We start from the raw sequence: 21714 nt of genomic DNA, 5'->3' as shown, positions 1-21714 counted from the left end.
TCACTCACCCCATGGAAAATTTCTCCCGCACTTTCCCCCATTTTCTCTCTAATTTTCCTCCATTTGCTCCCCATTTTATATCATTTTCCTTCATTTTTCCCTCTTTTTCCCCCATTTCTCCCTCTATTTTCCTACAACTTTTCCCCCATTTTCTCCCCACCTTTCCCTCATTGTCCTGATTTTTCCCTCCAGTTTTCTCCCCATTTTTTTCTCCCATTTCTTCCCCATTTTTTCCACATTTCTGCCCCATTTTTTCCTCATTCTCGTCCCACTTTTCCCTCATTTCCCCCCTCATTTTTCCATTTCCTTCCCAATTTTCCTCACATTTTTTCCCCATTTTCTCTCAATTTCTCCCACATTTTTTCCTCATTTCTCTCCCCAATTTTCCCTCATTTTTACCCCAATTTTCACACTTCCTTCTCTCTTTTTTTCCCCAAATTTTCTCCCCCCTCCCACACCAATTTTGGGTTCAATTCCTCCATTTTCAGCTCACTCACCCCATTGATGCTCCCCTGTTCCCCGATTTCCTCGGTTTCCGCGCTCGAAGCCGCCCCGGTTGGAGCCGAAGGCGCCGCGGCCGCGGCTCCGCTCGGGGGGGGGCCTGGGAGCCGTAGGAGCCCCCCCCGGGAGGGTCCTGGTACCCCCCCGAGCCCAGCGAGGCCCCGTCCTGCCCGTAGCTGCTGGCTAAAATGGGGAAAGAAAAGAAAGATTAGGGAAAATTGGGAAAAAATGGGGATTTCTGCGAAAATCGGGTGAAAATCGGGCAAAAATCCGGCAATTTCGGACCCAAATCTGAGCAGGTTCTGCCCCAAATCAGCCCCAATTCCCCCGTCCTGCCCGTAGCTGCTGGCTAAAATGGGGAGAAAAACCAGGAATTAGGGAAAATTGGGAAAAAATGGGAATTTTGGGCGAAAATTGGGCAAAAATCGGGCAAAAATCAGGCATTTTTCAACCCAAATCTGAGCAGGTTCTGCCCCAAATCAGCCCCAAACCCCCCGTCCTGCCCGGAGCTGCTGGCTGGAATAGGGAGAAAACACAGGAATTAGGGAAAGTTTGAAAAAAATGGGAATTTCTGTGAAAATCGGGGAAAAATCGGGGAAAAATTGGGCAATTTCGGACCCAAATCTGAGCAGATTCTGCCCCAAATCAGACCCAGACCAAGCCCAAACCCCCCGTCCTGCCCGTAGCTGCTGGCTGGAATGGGGAAAGAAAAGAGGAATTAGGGAAAATCTGAAAAAATGGGAATTTTGGAAAAAATCGGGTAAAAATCGGGCAAAAATCGGGCAATTTCGGACCCAAATCAGCCCAAATGAACCCCAAATCAGCCCCAAACCCCCCGTCCTGCCCGTAGCTGCTGGCTAAAATGGGGAGAAAAAGGGAAAATTAGGGAAAATTGGGAAAAAATGGGAATTTTGGCAAAAATCGGGGAAAAAATTGGGTAAAATCCGGGCAAAAATTGGGCAATTTCGGACCCAAATGTGGCCCCAAATGAACCCCAAATCAGCCCCAATTCCCCCGTCCTGCCCGGAGCTGTTGGCTAAAATGGGGAGAGAAAGGGAAAATTAGAGAAAGTTTAAAAAAAAAGGGAATTTTCGCAAAAATCAGGGAAAAATTGGGGAAAAATCGGGTAAAAATTGGGTAATTTCGGACCCAAATCTGAGCAGATTCTGCCCAAAATCAGACCCAGACCAAGCCCAAACCCCCCCGTCCTGCCCGTAGCTGCTGGCTGGAATGGGGAGAGAAAGGAAAATTAGGGAAAATCCAAAAAAAAATGGGAAAAATTAGGAATTTCGGCAAAAAATCGGGGAAAAATCGGGCAAAAATTGGGTAAAAATTGGGCAATTTCAGACCCAAATCAGCCCCAAACCCCCCGTCCTGCCCGTAGCTGTTGAACGGAAATGGGGAGAAAAAAGAAAAAATAGGGAAAATTAGGAAAAATTGGCAAAAATTGGGAATTTCGGCAAAAATCGGGCACTTTCGGACCCAAATGTGGCCCCAAATTTAAAGAATTTTGCCCCAAATGAACCCCAAATCAGCCCCAATTTCCCCATCCTGCCCGTAGCTGTTGGCTAAAATGGGGAGAAAAAGGAAAGATTAGGGAAAATTGGAAAAAATTGGGAATTTTCGCAAAAATTGGGGAAAAATCGGGGGAAAAATTGGGCAAAAATCGGGCAAAAATTGGCAATTTCAGACCCAAATCAGCCCCAAATGAACCCCAAACCCCCCGTCCTGCCCGTAGCTGGTGGCTAAAATGGGGAGAAAACACAGGAGTTAGGGAAAATTCAAAAAAATGGGAATTTTCGCAAAAATTGGGCGAAAATTGGGCGAAAATTGGGCAAAAATTGGGCAAAAATTGGGCAATTTCGGACCCAAATCAGCCCAAATGAACCCCAAATCAGCCCCAATTTCCCTGACCAGCCCATGGCTGTTGGCTAGAAATGGAAAAGAAAGGAAAAATTAGGGAAAATTTAAAAAAATGGGAATTTTCGCAAAAATCGCGGCTTTTTGGACCCAAATGTGGCCCCAAATCCAAGGAGATTCTACCCCAAATCAGCCCAAATCAACCCCAAATCAGCCCCAAACCCCCCGTCCTGCCCGGAGCTGCTGGCTAAAATGGGGAGAAAAAGGGAAAATTAAGGAAAATTTAAAAAAAATGGGAATTTGGGGGAAAATCGGGAAAAAATTCGGCAAAAATCGGGCAAAAATCGGGTAAAAATTGGGCAAAAATTGGGGAAAAATCGGGCAAAAATTGGGAAAAAATTGGGCAATTTCAGACCCAAATCAGCCCCAAACCCCCCGTCCTGCCCGTAGCTGCTGGCTGGAATGGGAGAAAAACCAGGAATTAGGGAAAATTGGGAAAAATTGGGAATTTTGGGGAAAAATTGGGTAAAAATCGGGCAAAAATCGGGCAAAAATTGGGCAAAAATCGGGCACTTTTGGCCTTAAAACCAAGAGGATTCTGCCCCCAAATCAGCCCCAAGCCCCCGTCCTGCCCGGAGCTGTTGGCTAAAATGGGGAGAAAACACAGGAATTAGGGAAAATTGGGAAAATTGGGAAAAAATGGGAATTTGAGGGAAAATCGGGGAAAAATCGGGGAAAAATTGGGCAAAAATTGGGCAATTTCAGACCCAAATCAGCCCCAAACCCCCCGTCCTGCCCGGAGCTGTTGGCTGGAATGGGGAGAAAAAGGGAAAATTAGGAAAATTGGGAAAAAATGGGAATTTTCGCAAAAATCGGTCAAAAATTGGGCAAAAATCGGGCAAAAATTGGGCAAAAATTGGGCAATTTCAGACCCAAACCAGCCCCAAACCCCCCGTCCTGCCAGAGCTGGTGGCTAAAATGGGGAGAAAAAGGAAAAATTAGGGAAAATTGGGAAAAAATAGGAATTTTTGCAAACATCTGGAGGTTTTGGACCTAAATGTGGCCCCAAATCCAAGAGGATTCTGCCCCAAATTCCCCTAAAATGGATCCAATTTCACACAAAATTTGTCCGATTTCAGCCGCGATTTTGCCCAAAATCCACAAATTTCACCCCAAAAATTCCCAATTTTTTTTGGAATTCCACTCCCATCCCAGATGTGACTTGGGTGGGGTTGTAGGACGACTGTCCCTTAATTCCCCCCATAATTCCTCTAAAATTGAGTCAATTTCACACAAAATTTGTCCGATTTCAGCCGCGATTTTGCCCAAAATCCACAAATTTCGCCCCAAAAATTCCCAAATTTTTTCTGGAATGTCACTCACAGCCCATATATGATTTAGGTGGAGCTGTAGAACGACTGTCCCTTAATTCCACCCAAAATTCCCCTAAAACTGAGCCAATTTCACACAAATTTCAGCCGATTTCAGCCGCGATTTTGCCCAAAATCCCCAAATTTCGCCCCAAAAATTCCAATTTTTTTTGGAATATCACTCGCATTTGGGTTGAGTTGTAGGACGACTGTTGGCCCCTAAATCCCTCAATTCTACCCCAAATCCCCCCAAAAATTCCCCAAATTTCAGCCGATTTCAGCCGCGATTTCACACAAAACGCTCCCGATTTTGCCCAAAATCCCCAAATTTCGCCCCAAAAATTCCCAATTTTTTTGTGGAACGTCACTCACATCCCCCGGAGCTGTACTGGCCCTGCTGGCTGTAGCTGGGGGCGCTGTAGGACCCCTGTTCCACCCAAAAATCCCCAAATTTCACACAAAATTTGTCCGATTTCAGCCGCAATTTTGCCCAAAATCCTCAAATTGCCCAAAATCCTCAAATTTAACCCCAAAATTCCCAACTTTTTTTGGAATTCCACTCACACCCAGATGTGATTTGAGGGGGATTGCAGGATGACTACACCCCAAATTCCCTTAAAACTGAGCCAATTTCCACAAAATTTGTCCGATTTCAGCCGCGATTTTTCCAAATCCCAAATTTCGCCCCAAAATCCCCAAATTTCGCCCCAAAATTCCCAAATTTTTTTTGGAATTCCACTCCCATCCTAGATGTGATTTGGGTAAGGTTGTAGAACAACTACATCCCAAATTCCCTTAAAACTGAGCCAATTTCCCACAAAAATTGAGCAATTTCAGGCGCGATTTCACACAAAATGCTCCCGATTTTGCCCAAAATCCCCAAATTTCGCCCCAAAAATTCCCAATTTTTTTGTGGAAGGTCACTCACATCCCCCGGAGCTGTACTGGCCCTGCTGGCTGTAGCTGGGGGCGCTGTAGGACCCCTGTTCCCATCCCAAAATCCCCAAATTTCACACAAAATTTCAGCCGATTTCAGCCGCGATTTTGCCCAAAATCCCAAATTTCGTCCCAAAGAATTCCCAATTTTTTTTGGAATGTCACTCACATTTGGGTGGAGTTGTAGGACGACTGTTCCCATCCCAAATCCCCCCAAAATCCCCAAATTTAACACAAATTTCAGCTGATTTCAGCCGCGACTTCACACAAAACACTCCCGATCTTGCCCAAAATCCCCAAATTTCGCCCCAAAAATTCCCAAATTTTTTCTGGAATTCCACTCCCATCCCAGATGTGATTTGGGTGGGGTTGTAGGGCGACTGTTCCCATCCCAAATTCCTCAATTCCACCCTTAATTTCCCCTAAAATGGAGCCAATTTCACACAAAATTTGTCTGATCTCAGCCGCGATTTTGCCCAAAATCCCCAAATTTGGCCCCAAAAATTCCCAATTTTTTTCAGGAACGTCACTCACATCCCCGGAGCTGTACTGGCCCTGCTGGCTGTAGCTGGGGGCGCTGTAGGAGCCCTGTTCCACCCAAAAATCCCCAAATTTCACACAAAATTTGACCGATTTCAGCCACGATTTTGCCCAAATCCCCAAATTTCACCCCAAAAATTCTCAAATTTTTTTTGGAATTCCACTCCCTTCCCAGATGTGATTTGGGTGGGGTTGCAGGACGACTGTTCCCAACCCAAATCCCTCAATTCTACCCCAAATTCCCCTAAAACTGAGCCAATTTCACACAAAATTTGTCGATTTCAGCCGCGATTTTGCCCAAAATCCCAAATTTCACCCCAAAATTCCCAAATTTTTTTGGAATGTCACTCCCATCCCAAATACGATTTGGGTGGGTTGTTTAGGATGACCATCCATCAATTCCCCCATAATTCCTCTAAAACTGAGCCGATTTCCCACAAAAATTGAGCAATTTCAGCCGCGATTTTGCCCAAATTCCCAAATTTCACCCCAAAAAATTCCAATTTTTTCAGGAATCTCACTCACATCCCCCGGAGCTGTACTGGCCCTGCTGGCTGTAGCTGGGGGCGCTGTAGGAGCCCTGTTCCACCCAAAAATCCCCCAAAGTCCCCCAAATTTCAGCCGATTTCAGCCGCGATTTTGCCAGAAAATCCCCAAATTTCGCCCCAAATTTCCCAATTTTTTTTGGAATTCCACTCCATCCCAGGTGTGATTTGGGTAGGATTGTAGGACGACTACGCCCGAATTCCCTTAAATTGAGCCAATTTCATACAAAATTTCAGCCGATTTCAGTCCCGATTTTGCCCAAAATCCCCAAATTTCGCCCCAAATTTGGCCCAAAAATTCCAATTTTTTTTGGAATTCACTCACATCCCAAATATGATTTGGGTAAGGTTGTAGGACGACTACACCCCAAATTCCTTAAAATGGAGCCAATTTCACACAAAATTTGTCCGATTTCAGCCGCGATTTCACACAAAACGCTCCGATTTTGCCCAAAATCCCCAAATTTCGCCCCAAAAATTCCCAATTTTTTCAGGAATGTCACTCACATCCCCCGGAGCTGTACTGGCCCTGCTGGCTGTAGCTGGGGGCGCTGTAGGAGCCCTGTTGGCCGTAGCCCCAAATTTTACACAAAATTTGTCCGATTTCAGTCCCGATTTTGCTCAAATCCCCAAATTTCGCCCCAAAAATTCCCAATTTTTTTCTGGAATTCCACTCACATCCCCGGAGCTGTACTGGCCCTGCTGGCTGTAGCTGGGGGCGCTGTAGGACCCCTGTTCCCATCCCAAATCCCCAAATTTCAGCAATTTCAGCCGCGATTTCGCGCAAAATCCACAAATTTTGTCCCAAAATCCCCAAATTTCACCTCAAAAATTCCCAATTTTTTTGTGGAACGTCACTCCCATCCAGATGTGATTTGGAGGGAATTGCAGGACGACTACACCCCAAATTCTCTTAAAACTGAGCCAATTTCCCATAAAACTTCAGCCGATTTCAGCCGCGATTTCACACAAAACGCTCCCGATTTTGCCCAAAATCCCCAAATTTCACCCCAAAAATTCCCAATTTTTTTGTGAAATTCCACTCACATCCCCCCGGAGCTGTACTGGCCCTGCTGGCTGTAGCTGGGGGCGTTGTAGGACCCTGTTCCCATCCCAAATCCCAAATTACAGCCGATTTCACCCGCGATTTTGCGCAAAATCCCCAAATTTCACCCCAAAAATCCCCAAATTTCGCCCCAAAAAATTCCCAAATTTTTTCTGGAATTCCACTCGCATCCCAGATATGATTTGGGTGAGGTTGTAGAACGACTACACCCCAAAATTCCCTTAAAACCGAGCCAATTTCACACAAAATTTGACCGATTTCAGTCCCGATTTCACACAAAACGCTCCCGATTTTGCCCAAAATTCCCAAATTTCACCCAAAATTCCCGGATTTTTTTTGGAATGTCACTCCCATCCCAGATGTGATTTGGGTGGGATTGTAGAACGACTGTTCCCATCCCAAATCCTTTAATTCCACCCCAAAATCCCCAAATTTCAGGCGATTTCAGCCGCGATTTTGCCCAAAATCCCCAAATTTCACCCAAATTTCACCCCAAAAATTCCAATTTTTTTGTGGAACATCACTCACATCCCCCGGAGCTGTACTGGCCCTGCTGGCTGTAGCTGGGGGCGCTGTAGGAGCCCTGTTGGCCGTAGCCCCCCTGGCCGTAGCCCCCGCCCTGGGTTTGGTTGTAGCCCCCGCTCGGGGCTTGGCCGTAGCTGGAGCTGCCGGAGCCGCCGCCGTAACTGGGGACAAAAGGGAGATTTTGGTTTAAAAATGGGGATTTGGGGGAAAAATGGGGAGTTGGGGGGAAAAAGGGGGAGATGGGCAAGAAATAGGGGGGAATTGTAAAAATTTGTGTGAAAATCCGCTGGAATTTCACCCAAAAAATCCAGAATTTGACCCAAATAAAAGCCGGAATTCACTCAAAAAATAAACAGAATTTCACCCAAAAGCACCAGAAATTTACCCTAAAAATAAAGAGAATTTGACCCAAAAAACCACCAAGAATTTGAGCAAAAAACACGCAGAATTTGACCCAGAAAACACCTGGAAATTTCCCAAAAAACACCTGGAATTTATCCAAAAAATAACCAGAATTTCACCCAGATAACACCTGGAAATTTCCCAAAAAACACCTGGAATTTACCAAAAAACAGCTGAGATTTTACCCCGAAAAACCCAGAATTTGACCCAAATAAAAGCCACAATTCACTCAAAAAATAATCAAAATTTCACCCAAAACCACCAGAAATTTACCCAAAAAATAAACTGAATTTGACCCAAAAAATAAACAGAATTTGACCCAAACAAGCAACCAGAATTTGAGCAAAAACCACATAAAAATCACCCAAAAAACACGCAGAATTTGACCCAGAAAACACCTGGAAATATCCAAAAAACAGCTGAAATTTTACCCAAAAAATAACCAGAATTTCATCCAAAACAGCTGGAATTTCACCCAAAAATCCGTTGGAATTCACCCAAAAAATAACCAGAATTTCACCCAAAACCACCTAAAATTCACCCAAAAAACAACTAAAATTCACTGCAAAAATAACCAGAATTTCACCCAAAACAGCTGAAATTTCACCCAAAAAACAGCTGCAATTTACCCTAAAAATAACCAGAATTTCACCCAAAACCACCTAAAATTCACCCAAAAAACAGCTGGAATTTACCCAAAAAATAATCAGAATTTCACCCAAAACAGCTGGAATTTCACCCAAAAAACACCTGGAATTTACCCAAAAAATAACCAGAATTTCACCCAAAACCACCTAAAATTCACCCAAAAAACAACTAAAATTCACTCAAAAAATAACCAGAATTTCACCCAAAACAGCTGGAATTTCACCCAAAAAACAGCTAAAAATCACTCAAAAAATAACCAGAATTTCACCCAAAAGCATCTAGAATACACCCTAAAAATAACCATAATTCATCCAAAAAATAAAGAGAATTTGACCCAGAAAACACCTGGAAATTTCCCAAAAAATATCCAGAATTTAACCCAAAAACCACTTGGAATTAACTGAAAAATAACAAGAATTTCACCCAAAAACCACCCAGAATTCACCCAAAAGAGACCTGAAATTTCCGCTGCCATAACTGGGGGGAAAAGGGAGATTTTGGTTAAAAATGGGAGATTTGGGGGAAAAATGGGGATTTGGGGGGAAAAGGGGGAGATGGGCAAGAAATAGGGGGGGAATTGTAAAAATTTGTGTGAAAATCCGCTGGAATTTTACCCAAAAAACTGTTGAAAAAATTCAGAATATTACCTAAATAAAAGCTGGAATTCACTCAAAAGATAACCAGAATTTCACCCAAAACCACCTGGAATTTACCCTAAATATAACCTAAAATTCACCCAAAAAACCACATCAGAATCAACCAAAAAACACGCAGAATTTGACCCAAAAAACACCTGGAATTTACCCAAAAAATAACCATAATTTGACCCCAAAAACAACCAGAATTCACCCAAAAAACACCTGGAATTTACCCAAAAAATAACCAGAATTCGACCCAGAACATACCTGGAAATTTCCCAAAAAACACCTGGAATTTCACCCAAAAAGCAGCTGCAATTTACTAAAAAACAGCTAGAATTTTACCCCGAAAAATCCTGAATTTGACCCAAATAAAAGCTGGAATTCACGCAAAAAATAACCAGAATTTCACCCAAAACCACCTGGAATTTACCCAAAAAATAACCAGAAATTCACCTAAAAAATAAATAGAATTTGACCCAAAAAACCACCCAGAATTTGAGCAAAAACCACATAAAAATCACCCAAAAAACACCTGGAATTTGACAAAAAACACACAGAATTTGCCCCAGAAAACACTTGGAATTCTCCCAAAAAATACGCAGAATTTGACCCAAAAAATACCTGGAGTTTTTCCAAAAACACCTGGAATTTTCCGAAAAAATAACCTGAATTTGACCCCAAAAACAATCAGAATTCACCCAAAAAACACCTGGAATTTATCCAAAAAATAACCAGAATTTGACCCAGAAAACACCTGGAAATTTCTCAAAAAACACCTGGAATTTATCCTAAAAACAACCTGAAATTCACCCAAAAAACCACCCAGAATTTGAGCAAAAACCACATAAAAGTCACCCAGAAAACACCTGAACTCCACCCAAAAAACACCTGGAATTTCTGCTGCCATAACTGGGGATAAAAAAATGGAATTTTGGTTAAAAATGGGAGATTTTGGGGAAAAAGGGGGATTTGGGGGGAAAAATGGGGAGCTGGGGAGGAAAAGTGGGATTTGGGCAAGAAACAGGGGGGGAATTGTAAAAATTTGTGTGAAAAACCGCTGGAATTTCAGCCAAAAAGCAGCTGAAAAATTCAGAATTTGACCTAAATAAAAGCCGGAATTCACTCAAAAGATAAGCAGAATGTCACCCAAAACCACCTGGAACTTACCCTAAAAATAATGTCAAATTCACCTAAAAAAACACATCAGAATCAACCAAAAAACACGCAGAATTTGACCGAAAAAACACCTGGAATTTACCTAAAAAATATCCAGAATTTGACCCCCAAAACAACCAGAATTCACCCAAAAAATACCTGGAATTTATCCAAAAAATAACCAGAATTTGACCCAGAAAACACCTGGAATTTACCCAAAAAATAACCAGAATTTGACCCAAAAACCACTTGGAATTAACTGAAAAATAAGAAGAATTTCACCCAAAAACCACCCAGAATTCACCCAAAAGAGACCTGAAATTTCCGCTGCCATAACTGGGGGGAAAAGGGAATTTTGGTTAAAAATGGGGATTTTGGGGGGAAAAGGGGGATTTGGGGGAAAAGGGGGAGATGGGCAAGAAATAGGGGGGGAATTGTAAAAATTTGTGTGAAAAACCACTGGAATTTCACCCAAAAAACAGCTGGAATTTCACCCCAAAAACAGCTAAAATTTACCCAAAAAATAACCAGAATTTCACCCAAAACCACCTAAAATTCACCCAAAAAACAACTAAAATTCGCTCAAAAAATAACCAGAAATTCACCCAAAACCACCTGGAATTTACTCTAAAAATAATCTCAAATTCACCCAAAAAATAAATAGAATTTCACCCAAAACACACCAGAATTTCACCCAAAACCACCTGGAATTTACCCTAAAAATAACCAGAAATTCAAAAAATAAACAGAATTTGACCCAAACAACCACCCAGAACTTGAGTGAAAACCACTGGGAATTAGCTCAAAAATAACAAGAATAAAAGCTGGAGTTCACTCAAAAAATAACCAGAATTTCACCCAAAACCACCTGGAATTTACCCTAAAAATAACCGTAAATTCATCCAAAGAATGAACAGAATTTGACCCAAAAAAACATCCAGAATTTGAGCAAAAACCACATAAAAATCACCCCAAAAAATACACAGAATTTGACAAAAAAACAGACAGAATTTAACCCAGAAAACACCTGAAATTTCCCAAAAAGCACCTGGAATTTATCCAAAAAATAACGAGAATTTGATCCAAAACCACCTGGAATTTATCAAAAAAATAACCAGAATTTGACCCAGAAAACACCTGGAATTTTACCCCAAAAAATCCAGAATTTGACCCAAATAAAAGCTGGAATTCACCCAAAAAATAAACAGAATTTCACCCAAAACCACCTGGAATTCACCCAAAAAATAAAGAGAATTTGACCCAAAAAAAACACTCAGAATTTGAGCAGAAACCACATCAAAATCACCCAAAAAACACCTGGAAATTTCCCAAAAAATAACCCGAATTTGACCCCATAAACAACCAGAATTCACCCAAAAAACACCTGGAATTTATCCAAAAAATAAACAGAATTTGACCCAAAAAACCACCCAGAATTTGAGCAGAAACCACATAAAAATCACCCCAAACACACCTGGAATTCACCCAAAAAACACCTCGAATTTATCCAAAAAATAACCACAATTTGACCCAAAAAACACTTGGAATTCTCCCAAAAAATACGCAGAATTTGCCCCAAAAAATACCTGGAATTTTTCCAAAAACACCTGGAATTTTCCCAAAAAATAACCAGAATTTGACCCAGAAAACACCTGGAAATTTCCCAAAAAACACCTGGAATTTATCCTAAAAATAACCTGAAATTCACCCAAAAAACCACCCAGAATTTGAGCAAAAACCACATAAAAGCCACCCAGAAAACACCTGAAATTTCCTCTGCCATAACTGGGGGGGAAAAAGGGAATTTTGGTGAAAAATGGGGATTTGGGGGAAAAAGGGGGAGTTGGGGAGGAAAAGTGGGATTTGGGCAAGAAACAGGGGGGAATTGTAAAAATTTGTGTGAAAAACTGCTGGAATTTCACCCAAAAAACAGTTGAAAAATCCAGAATTTGACCTAAATAAAAGCTGGAATTCACTCAAAAGATAAGCAGAATTTCACCCAAAAGCACCAGGAATTTATCTTAAAAATAAACAGAATTTGACCCAAAAAAAACACCCAGAATTTGACCAAAAAACACGCAGAATTTGACCCAGAAAACACCTGGAAATTTCCCAAAAAATACCTTGAATTTATCCAAAAAACAACCAGAATTTGATCCCAAAACCCCCTGGAATTTACCCTAAAAATAACAGGACTTTCACCCAAAAAAACACCCAGAATTTGAGCAAAAACGACATAAAAATCACCCAAAAAATACACAGAACTTGACAAAAACACGCAGAATTTGACCCGAAAAACACTTGCAATTCTCCCAAATAATAAGCAGAATTTGACCCAAAAAACCACCCAGAATTTGAGCGAAAACCACATAAAAATCACGCAAAAACCACCTAGAATTTCCTGAAAAAATAACCAGAATTTGACCCTAAAAACAACCAGAATTCACCCAAAAAATACGCAGAATTTGACCCAGAAAAAACCTGGAATTTATCCCAAAAATATCCAGAATTTTCCCAGAAAACACCTGAAATTTTCCAAAAAAAAACCTCTGGAATTTATCCAAAAAAAATCAGAATTTCACCCTAAACCGCCCAAAATTTGAGCAAAGTTCCCCCCAAAAATCTCCCCAATTTGGCCCAAACCCACCTGGAATTCACCCACAAAACCCCGGCAATAAAAAATTAATAATTCATTAATAATCCCTAATTAATGAGTTCATAATTACCGCCTGTGAGAGGCCCAGGCAGCTGCTGGGGAGCTCTGGGAATGACTGGGGTGGGATTTGGGGTCACTAATTTGGGATTTTTATTAACAATAATCACTAATAACTATTAATTAATTACTAATTAGTTAATTAATCACCTTGCTGAGGCCACAGGGGCTGGGAATAACCAGGACAGGAAGAGCTTTGGGGTCACTGCAGTGACTGGGGTGGGTTTGGGGTCACTAATTTGGGCTTTAACTTCCCAAAACCAATCCATAATTACTAATTAATTACTAATTAGTTAATTAATCACCTTCCTAAGGCCACAGGGGCTGGGAATAACCAGGGTAAGATGAGGTTTGGCATTACTGGGAATGACTGGGGTGGGTTTGGGGTCACTAATTTGGGCTTTAACTTCCCAAAACCCATCATAATTACTAATTACTAATTAATTAATTAGTTAATCACCTTCCCAAGGCTGCAGGGGCTGGGAATAACCAGGATAAGATGAAGTTTGGGGTCACTGCAGTGACTGGGGTGGGTTTGGGGTCACTGATTTCGGCTTTAACTTCCCAAAACCTATCCATAATTACCAATTAACAATTAATTAATTAATTAATCACCTTCCAAGGCTGCAGGGGCTGGGAATAACCAGGACAGGAGGAGGTTTGGTGTTACTGGGAATGACTGGGGTGAGGTTTGGGTTCCCAATTAAGGATTTTTATTAACAATAATCACTAATAACTATTAATTAATTACTAATTAGTTAATTAATCACCTTGCTGAGGCTGCAGGGGCTGGGAATAACCAGGATAGGAGGAGCTTTGGCATTACTGGGAATGACTCTGGCGGGTTTGGGTTCCCAATATGGGATTTTTATTAACAATAACCACTAATAACTATTAATTACTAATTAATTAATTAACTAATCACCTTCCCAAAGCCACAGGGGCTGGGAATAACCAGGATAGGAGGAGGTTTGGTGTTACTGGGAATGACTGGGATGAGGTTTGGGTACCCAATTTGGGATTTTTACTAACAATAATCACTAATAACTATTAATTAATCACTAATTAGTTAATTAATCACCTTCCTGAGGCCACAGAGGGCTGGGAATAACCAGGATAAGATGAAGTTTGGGGTCACTGCAGTGACTGGGGTGGGTTTGGGGTCACTAATTTGGGCTTTAACTTCCCAAAACCAATCCATAATTACTAATTACTAATTAATGAGTTAATTAATCACCTTCCCAAAGCTGCAGGGGCTGGGAATAACCAGGGTAGGAGGAGGTTTGGTGTTACTGGGAATGACTAGGATGGGGTTTGGGTTCCCAATTTTGGATTTTTATTAACAATAATCACTAATAACTATTAATTATTACTAATTAGTTAATTAATCACCTTCCCAAGGCTGCAGGGGCTGGGAATAACCAGGATAAGATGAAGTTTGGGGTCCCTGCAGTGACTGGGGAGGGGTTTGGGGTCACTAATTTGGGCTTTAACTTCCCAAAACCAATCCATAATTACTAATTAACAATTAATTAACTAATTAATTACCTTCCCGAGGCAGAGGCGGCCGCAGGGGGCTGGGAATAGCCAGGATAAGAAGAGGTTTGGTGTTATTGGGAATGACTGGGATGGGTTTGGGGTCACTAATTTGGGCTTTAACCTCCCAAAACCAATCCATAACTACTAATTACTAATTAATGAGTTAATTAATTACCTTCCCGAGGCGGAGGCGGCCGCAGGGGGCTGGGAATAACCAGGATAAGATGAAGTTTGGCCGTAGCTGCCCTGGGAGCTCTGCCCGGAACCGAAACCGCCGGAGCCGTAGGAGGGAGGAGCCGCCGGCGCTGAATAACCTGCAATAATTAATAATTAATGGTTAATTAGCGCTAATTAATGGGGAGTTTACATGGGGGAAATAAGGGAAAGCAGGAGGAATAACAGGGAAAAAAAAAAAGGGGAAATTTGGGGGGAAGGACAGGGAAATCGGGAAGCAATTCAAAAGATGGGAATTTTGGGGATTTTCATCAATTTTTCTGGAATTTTGGGATCGAAAAATTGAGATTTTTGGGAATTTTTGGGGAATTTTTGGGCATGGAAATTTGAGATTTTTGGGAATTTTTGGGGAATTTTTTGGGAATTTTTGGGGATTTGGGGCATGGAAAATTAAGATCTTTGGGAATTACTTGGGAATTTTTGGGCATGAAAAATTGACATTTTTGGGAATTTTTTGGGGAATTTTTTAGCATGAAAAATTGAGATTTTGGGGAATTTTTTGGGGAATTTTTGGGCATGAAAAATTGAGATTTTGGGGAATTTTTGGGGAATTTTTGGGCATGAAAAATTGAGATTTTGGAATTTTTTTTCGGGAATTTTTTGGCATGAAAAATTGAGATTTTGGGGAATTTTTTGGGAATTTTTAGGCATGAAAAATTGAGATTTTTGGGAATTTTTGTGGAATTTTTTGGGCATGAAAAATTGAGATTTTTGGGAATTTTTGTGGAATTTTTGTGGAATTTTTTGGGCATGAAAAATTGAGACTTTGGGGAATTTTTTGGGAATTTTTTTGGAAATTGTTGGGAATTTTTTGAGAATTTTTGGGGCATAAAAAATTGAGATTTTTGGGAATTTTTGGGGAATTTTTTGGGAATTTTTGGGGGATTTTTGGGCATGAAAAATTGAGATTTTTGGGAATTTTTGGGGGGAATTTTTGGGCATTTTGGGCTCATTTACTGGGCTCTACCCAGGCAGGTCTGGGATCACTTTTGAGTCAGTTTTGGATCCATTTTGGGTCCATTTTGGGTCTAAAATTGCCGATTTAAGGTACAATATGATACAAACACGGGGATTTTTGTGAATATTTTGATTTTTTTGCTATTTTTGATATTTTCAGTGTCACTCACCGCTCTGGCTCTGTTGGTAGGAGGAGCTGTACCCCCCCTGTCCGTACCCCGTGTCCTTGGGGCATTTTTGGGGCTCAGGTTTGGGTCCAAAAGTGCCAATTTTGGGTCCAATGGAAGACAAGGATGGGGATTTTTCTGGAATTTTGGGCATGAAAAATTTGAGATCTTGGGAATTTTTTGGGCACGAAAAAATGAGATTTTTGGGAATTTTTGTGGAATTTTTTGGGCATGAAAATTTGAGATTTTTCGGAATTTTTTGGGGAATTTTGGGGAATTTTTTGGGCGTGAAAAATTGAGATTTTTGAGAATTTTTAGGGAATTTTTTGGGCATGAAAAATTTGGAATTTTTGGGGAATTCTTGGCCATGAAAAATTCAGATTTTTGGGGAATTTCTTGGCCATGAAAAATGGAGATTTTTTGGAATTTTTGTGGAATTTTTTGGGCATGAAAAATTGAGATTTTTAGGAATTTTTGAGGGATTTTTTGGGAATTTTTTTGGAATTTTTTGGGAATTTTTTGGGAATTTTTTGGGAATTTTTGGGGAATTTTTGGGCATAAAAAACTGAGATTTGGGGAAATTTTTGGGGAATTTTTAGGGATTTTGGGCTGATTTACTGGACTCTACCCAGGCCGTTCTAGGATCAGTTTTGGATCCATTTTGGGTCCAAAATTGCCGATTTAAACTATGAAACCACCGATTTTGCATACGATGTGATACAACCACGGGGATTTTTGTGAATAATTTAATTTTTTTGATATTTTTTGTGTCACTCACCGCTCTGGCTCTGTTGGTAGGAGGAGCTGTACCCCCCCTGTCCGTACCCCGTGTCCTTGGGGCACTTTGGGACTCAGTTTTGGGGTACAATGTGATACAAACATGGGGTTTTTTGTGAATAATTTAATTTTTTTTGTATTTTTGCCCTCACTCACCGCTCTGGCTCTGTTGGTAGGAGGAGCTGTACCCCCCCTGACCGTACCCCGTGTCCTTGGGGCACTTTTGGGGCTCACATTTCAATACAACGTGATACAAACATGGGGTTTTTTGTGAATAATTTAATTTTTTTTATATTTTTATCCTCACTCACCGCTCTGGCTCTGTTGGTAGGAGGAGCTGTACCCCCCCTGTCCGTACCCCGTGTCCTTGGGGCACTTTTGGGGCTCACATTTCAATACAATGGGAGACAAGGACGGGATTTGGGGGATTTTCTGGGATTTTGGGCATGAAAAATTGAGATTTTTGGGAATTTTTGGGGGAATTTTTTGGGCATGAAAAATTGAGATTTTTGGGAATTTTGGGGGCAATTTTTGGGAATTTTTGGGAATTTTTTGGGCATGAAAAACTGAGATTATTAGGAATTTTTTGGGGAATTTTTGGGCTCAAAATTTGAGATTTTTTGCGAATTTTTGGGGGGAATTTTTGGGCATTTTGGGCTGATTTACTGGGCTCTGCCCAGGCAGCTCTGGGATCAGTTTTGAGTCACTTTTGGGTCCAAAATTACCGATTTAAGGTGCGAAATCACCGATTTTGCATACGATGTGATACAACCACGGGGATTTTTGTGAATATTTTGATTTTTTTTATATTTTTTACATTTTTCTCCTCACTCACCGCTCTGGCTCTGTTGGTAGGAGGAGCTGTACCCCCCCTGTCCGTACCCCGTGTCCTTGGGGCACTTTGGGACTCAGTTTTGGGGTACAATATGATACAAACACGGGGATTTTTGCAATTTTCATGAATTATTTTATATTTTTTATATTTTTCCCCTCACTCACCGCTCTGGCTCTGTTGGTAGGAGGAGCTGTACCCCCCCTGGCCGTACCCCGTGTCCTTGGGGCACCTTTGGGGCTCAGGTTTGGGTCCAAAGGAGCCAATTTTGGGTATAAAGGGATAGAAAGGTGGGGATTTTTCTGGAATTTTGGGCATGAAAAATTTGATATTTTTGGGAAATTTTTGGGCATGAAAAATAGGAGATTTTTGGGAATTTTTAGGCATAAAAAATTGAGATTTTTGGGAATTTTTGTGGGATTTTTTGGGCATGAAAATTTGAGATTTTTGGGAATTTTTGAGGAATTTTTTGGGAATTTTTTTGGAATTTTTGGGGAATTTTTTGGGAATTTTTTGGGAATTTTTTGGGGAATTTTTGGGCATGAAAAACTGAGATTTTTGGGAATTTTTGTGGAATTTTTAGGGATTTTTGGTCTCAAAAAACTGAGATTTTTGGGAATTTTTGGGGAATTTTTGGGCTCGAAAAATTGAGAATTTTGGGAATTTTAGGGGAATTTATTGGACTCAAAAAATAGAGATTTTTGGGAAATTTTGGGGATTTTGGGCTGATTTACTGGGCTCTACCCAGGCCGTTCTGGGATCACTTTTGAGTCAGTTTTGGGTCCAAAATTGCCGATTTTGGGTACAACGTGATACAACCACGGGGATTTTTGCTATTTTCATGAATTATTTTACATTTTTTACATTTTTCTCTTTACTCACCGCTCTGGCTCTGTTGGTAGGAGGAGCTGTACCCCCCCTGTCCGTACCCAGTGTCCGAGCTCTGTCCGTACCCCGTGTCCTTGGGGCACTTTGGGGGCTCACAATTCAATACAATATGATATAAACACGGGGATTTTTGCTATTTTCATTAATAATTTGGTATTTTTGATATTTTCAGTGTCACTCACCGCTCTGGCTCTGTTGGTAGGAGGAGCTGTACCCCCCCTGTCCGTACCCCGTGTCCTTGGGGCTCAGTTTTGGGGTACAACATGATACAAACACGGGGATTTTTGTGAATATTTTGATTTTTTGCTATTTTTTACATTTTTCTCCTCACTCACCGCTCTGGCTCTGTTGGTAGGAGGAGCTGTACCCCCCCTGTCCGTACCCCGTGTCCTTGGGGCACTTTTGGGGGCTCAGGTTTGGGTCCAAAAGTGCCAATTTTGGGCATAAAGGGATAAAAAGGTGGGGATTTTTCTGGAATTTTAGGCGCGAAAAATTTGAGATTTTTGGGAATTTTTGGGGGAATTTTTGGGCATGAAAAATTGAGATTTTTGGGAATTTTTGTGGGATTTTTTGGGCATGAAAAATGGAGATTTTTGGAAATTTTTGGGCATGAAAAATTGAGATTTTTGGGAATTTTTGAGGAATTTTTGGGGGAAATTTTTGGGGATTTTGGGCTGATTTACTGGGCTCTACCCAGGCCGTTCTAGGACAGCTCTGAGTCACTTTTGGATCCATTTTGGGTCTAAAATTGCCGATTTAAGGTACAAAACCACCGATTTTGCATACGATGTGATACAAACACGGGGATTTTTGCAATTTTCATTAATAATTTTACATTTTTTTACATTTTCCCCCTCACTCACCGCTCTGGCTCTGTTGGTAGGAGGAGCTGTACCCCCCCTGTCCGTAGCCCGTGTCCTTGGGGCACTTTGGGACTCAGTTTTGGGATACAATATGATACAAACACGGGGATTTTTGTGAATATTTTCATTTTTTTGATATTTTTTACATTTTTATCTTCACTCACCGCTCTGGCTCTGTTGGTAGGAGGAGCTGTACCCCCCCTGTCCGTACCCCGTGTCCGAGCTCTGTCCGTACCCTCCGTAGCTCTGCTGGCCGTAGCTCTGCCCCCCCCCCTGCGAGTAGCTCTGCCCGGGGGGGGCGGGGTAGGCGCCGTAACTGAGCACAAAAATAAAATAAATTTAATTTAAAAAATTCCTAAATAAGAGAATTTTAGGGTGGGGAAATGAGGGGAGGGGGGTTCGTACCTTTGGGTGGCCGTCTGGCTGTAATCTGGGGAGAAAAGGGTTAAAAATTGAGGTTAATCGAGCAAAAAACACAAAATAAATTCAATTTTCTGATATTATAACGTCTGGGAAGGGTTAAAAATTCGGGTTAATTAAGCAAAAATCACATAAAATAAATCTATTTTTTGTAATCATTACATTTGGGGAAGGAAGGGTTAAAAATTCAGGTTAATCGAGCAAAAAACACATGAAATAAATTCAATTTTCTGAGATTATAACGTCTGGGAAGGGTTAAAAGTTGAGGTAAATCAAGCAAAAATTACTTAAAATAAATCCAATTTCTGAAATTATTACATCTGGGGAGGGAAGGGTTAAAAATTGAGGTTAATCGAGCAAAAAACACATAAAATAAATCCAATTTTCTGAAACTAAAATGTCTGGGAAGGGTTAAAAGTTGAGGTAAATCCAGCAAAAATTGCTTAAAATAAATCCAATTTCTGAAATTATGACATCTAGGGACGGAAGGGTTAAAAGTTGAGGTTAATCCAGCAAAAAACGCATGAAATAAATTCAATTTTCTGAAATTATAACGTCTGGGAAGGGTCAAAAATTCGGGTTAATTAAGCAAAAATCACATAAAATAAATCAAGTTTCTGGAATTATTACATCTGGGGAGAAAAGGGTTAAAAGTTGTGGTTAATCAAGCAAAAATTAATTAAAATAAATCCAATTTTCTGAAATTATAATGTCTGGGACGGGTTAAAAGTTGTGGTTAATCAAGCAAAAATTGACTAAAATAAAGGTATTTTCTATCGTTATTATATTTGGGGTGGGAAGGGTTAAAAATTGAGGTTAATCAAGCAAAAATCGCATAAAATAAATCCAATTTTATGAAATTATAACGTCTGGGAAGGGTTAAAAGTTGAGGTTAATCAAGCAAAAATTGACTAAAATAAAGGTATTTTCTATCATTATTATATTTGGGGTGGGAAGGGTTAAAAGTTGAGGTAAATCAAGCAAAAATTAATTAAAATAAATCCAATTTTCTGAAATTATAACGTCTGGGAAGGGTTAAAAGTTGAGGTAAATCAAGCAAAAATTACTTAAAATAAATCCATTTTTTGTAATCATTACATTTGGGGAAGGAAGGGTTAAAAGTTGAAATGAATTAAGCAAAAATCACATGAAATAAATCCAATTTTCTGAAATTATAACGTCTGGGAAGGGTTAAAAGTTGAGGTAAATCAAGCAAAAATTGCTTAAAATAAATCCAATTTCTGAAATTATTACATTTGGGGAGGGAAGGGTTAAAAGTTGAGGTTAATCAAGCAAAAATCACATGAAATAAATCAATTTTCTGGAATTATAACGTCTGGGAAGGGTTAAAAGTTGAGGTTAATCAAGGAAAAATTAATTAAAATAAAGGTATTTTCTATCATTATTATATTTGGGCTGGGAAGGGTTAAAAATTGAGGTTAATCGAGCAAAAATCGCATAAAATAAATCCAATTTTCTGAAATTATAACGTCTGGGAAGGGTTAAAAGTTGTGGTGAATCAAGCAAAAATTGCTTAAATTAAAGGTATTTTCTATAATTATTATATTTGGGGTGGGAAGGGTTAAAAATTCGGGTTAATCGAGCGAAAAACACATAAAATAAATCCAATTTTCTGAAATTATAACGTCTCGGAAGGGTTAAAAGTTGTGGTTAATCAAGGAAAAATTAATTAAAATAAAGGTATTTTCTATCATTATTATATTTGGGGAGGAAAGGGTTAAAAGTTGAGGTTAATTAAGCAAAAATTGCTTAAAATAAATCTAATTTCTGAAATTATTACATCTGAGGAGGGAAGGGTTAAAAATTCAGGTTAATCAAGTAAAAATTGCTTAAAATAAAGGTATTTTCTATCATTATTATATTTGGAATGGGAAGGGTTAAAAATTGGGGTTAATGAATCAGAAATTGCTTAAAATTAAATAAAATTGTCACAGTTCATTATCCTGGGGAAAAGGGCGTTTAACAATTGGGGTTAATCACGAAAATTTGATTAAAATAAATAAATATTCCCATATTAATTAAATATAAAAAGAAAAGAGTTAAAAGTTGGGGTGAATTAATCAGAAATTGGTTAAAATAAATCGATTTATCCTCATTTATTAAATCTAGGGAGA

General features: G+C 40.1%; 1 protein-coding gene across 1 annotated transcript in view; it reads right to left on the bottom strand.

The window, feature by feature from the left end:
* Positions 1 to 21714, bottom strand: part of LOC141731627 (uncharacterized) — a 48673-nt gene that overhangs the window by 24894 nt on the left and 2065 nt on the right. Inside the window, 6 exon segments of the mRNA XM_074558041.1 lie at positions 555 to 600; positions 602 to 684; positions 7347 to 7504; positions 14617 to 14755; positions 19324 to 19475; positions 19565 to 19589. Coding sequence (XP_074414142.1) covers positions 555 to 600; positions 602 to 684; positions 7347 to 7504; positions 14617 to 14755; positions 19324 to 19475; positions 19565 to 19589 — 603 coding nt within the window.

Source organism: Zonotrichia albicollis, chromosome 24, assembly GCF_047830755.1.
Source record: "Zonotrichia albicollis isolate bZonAlb1 chromosome 24, bZonAlb1.hap1, whole genome shotgun sequence".
NCBI lineage: Eukaryota > Metazoa > Chordata > Aves > Passeriformes > Passerellidae > Zonotrichia > Zonotrichia albicollis.
Note: the sequence above shows the minus strand (reverse complement) of the source record. Positions and strands in the feature narration are given on the sequence as shown.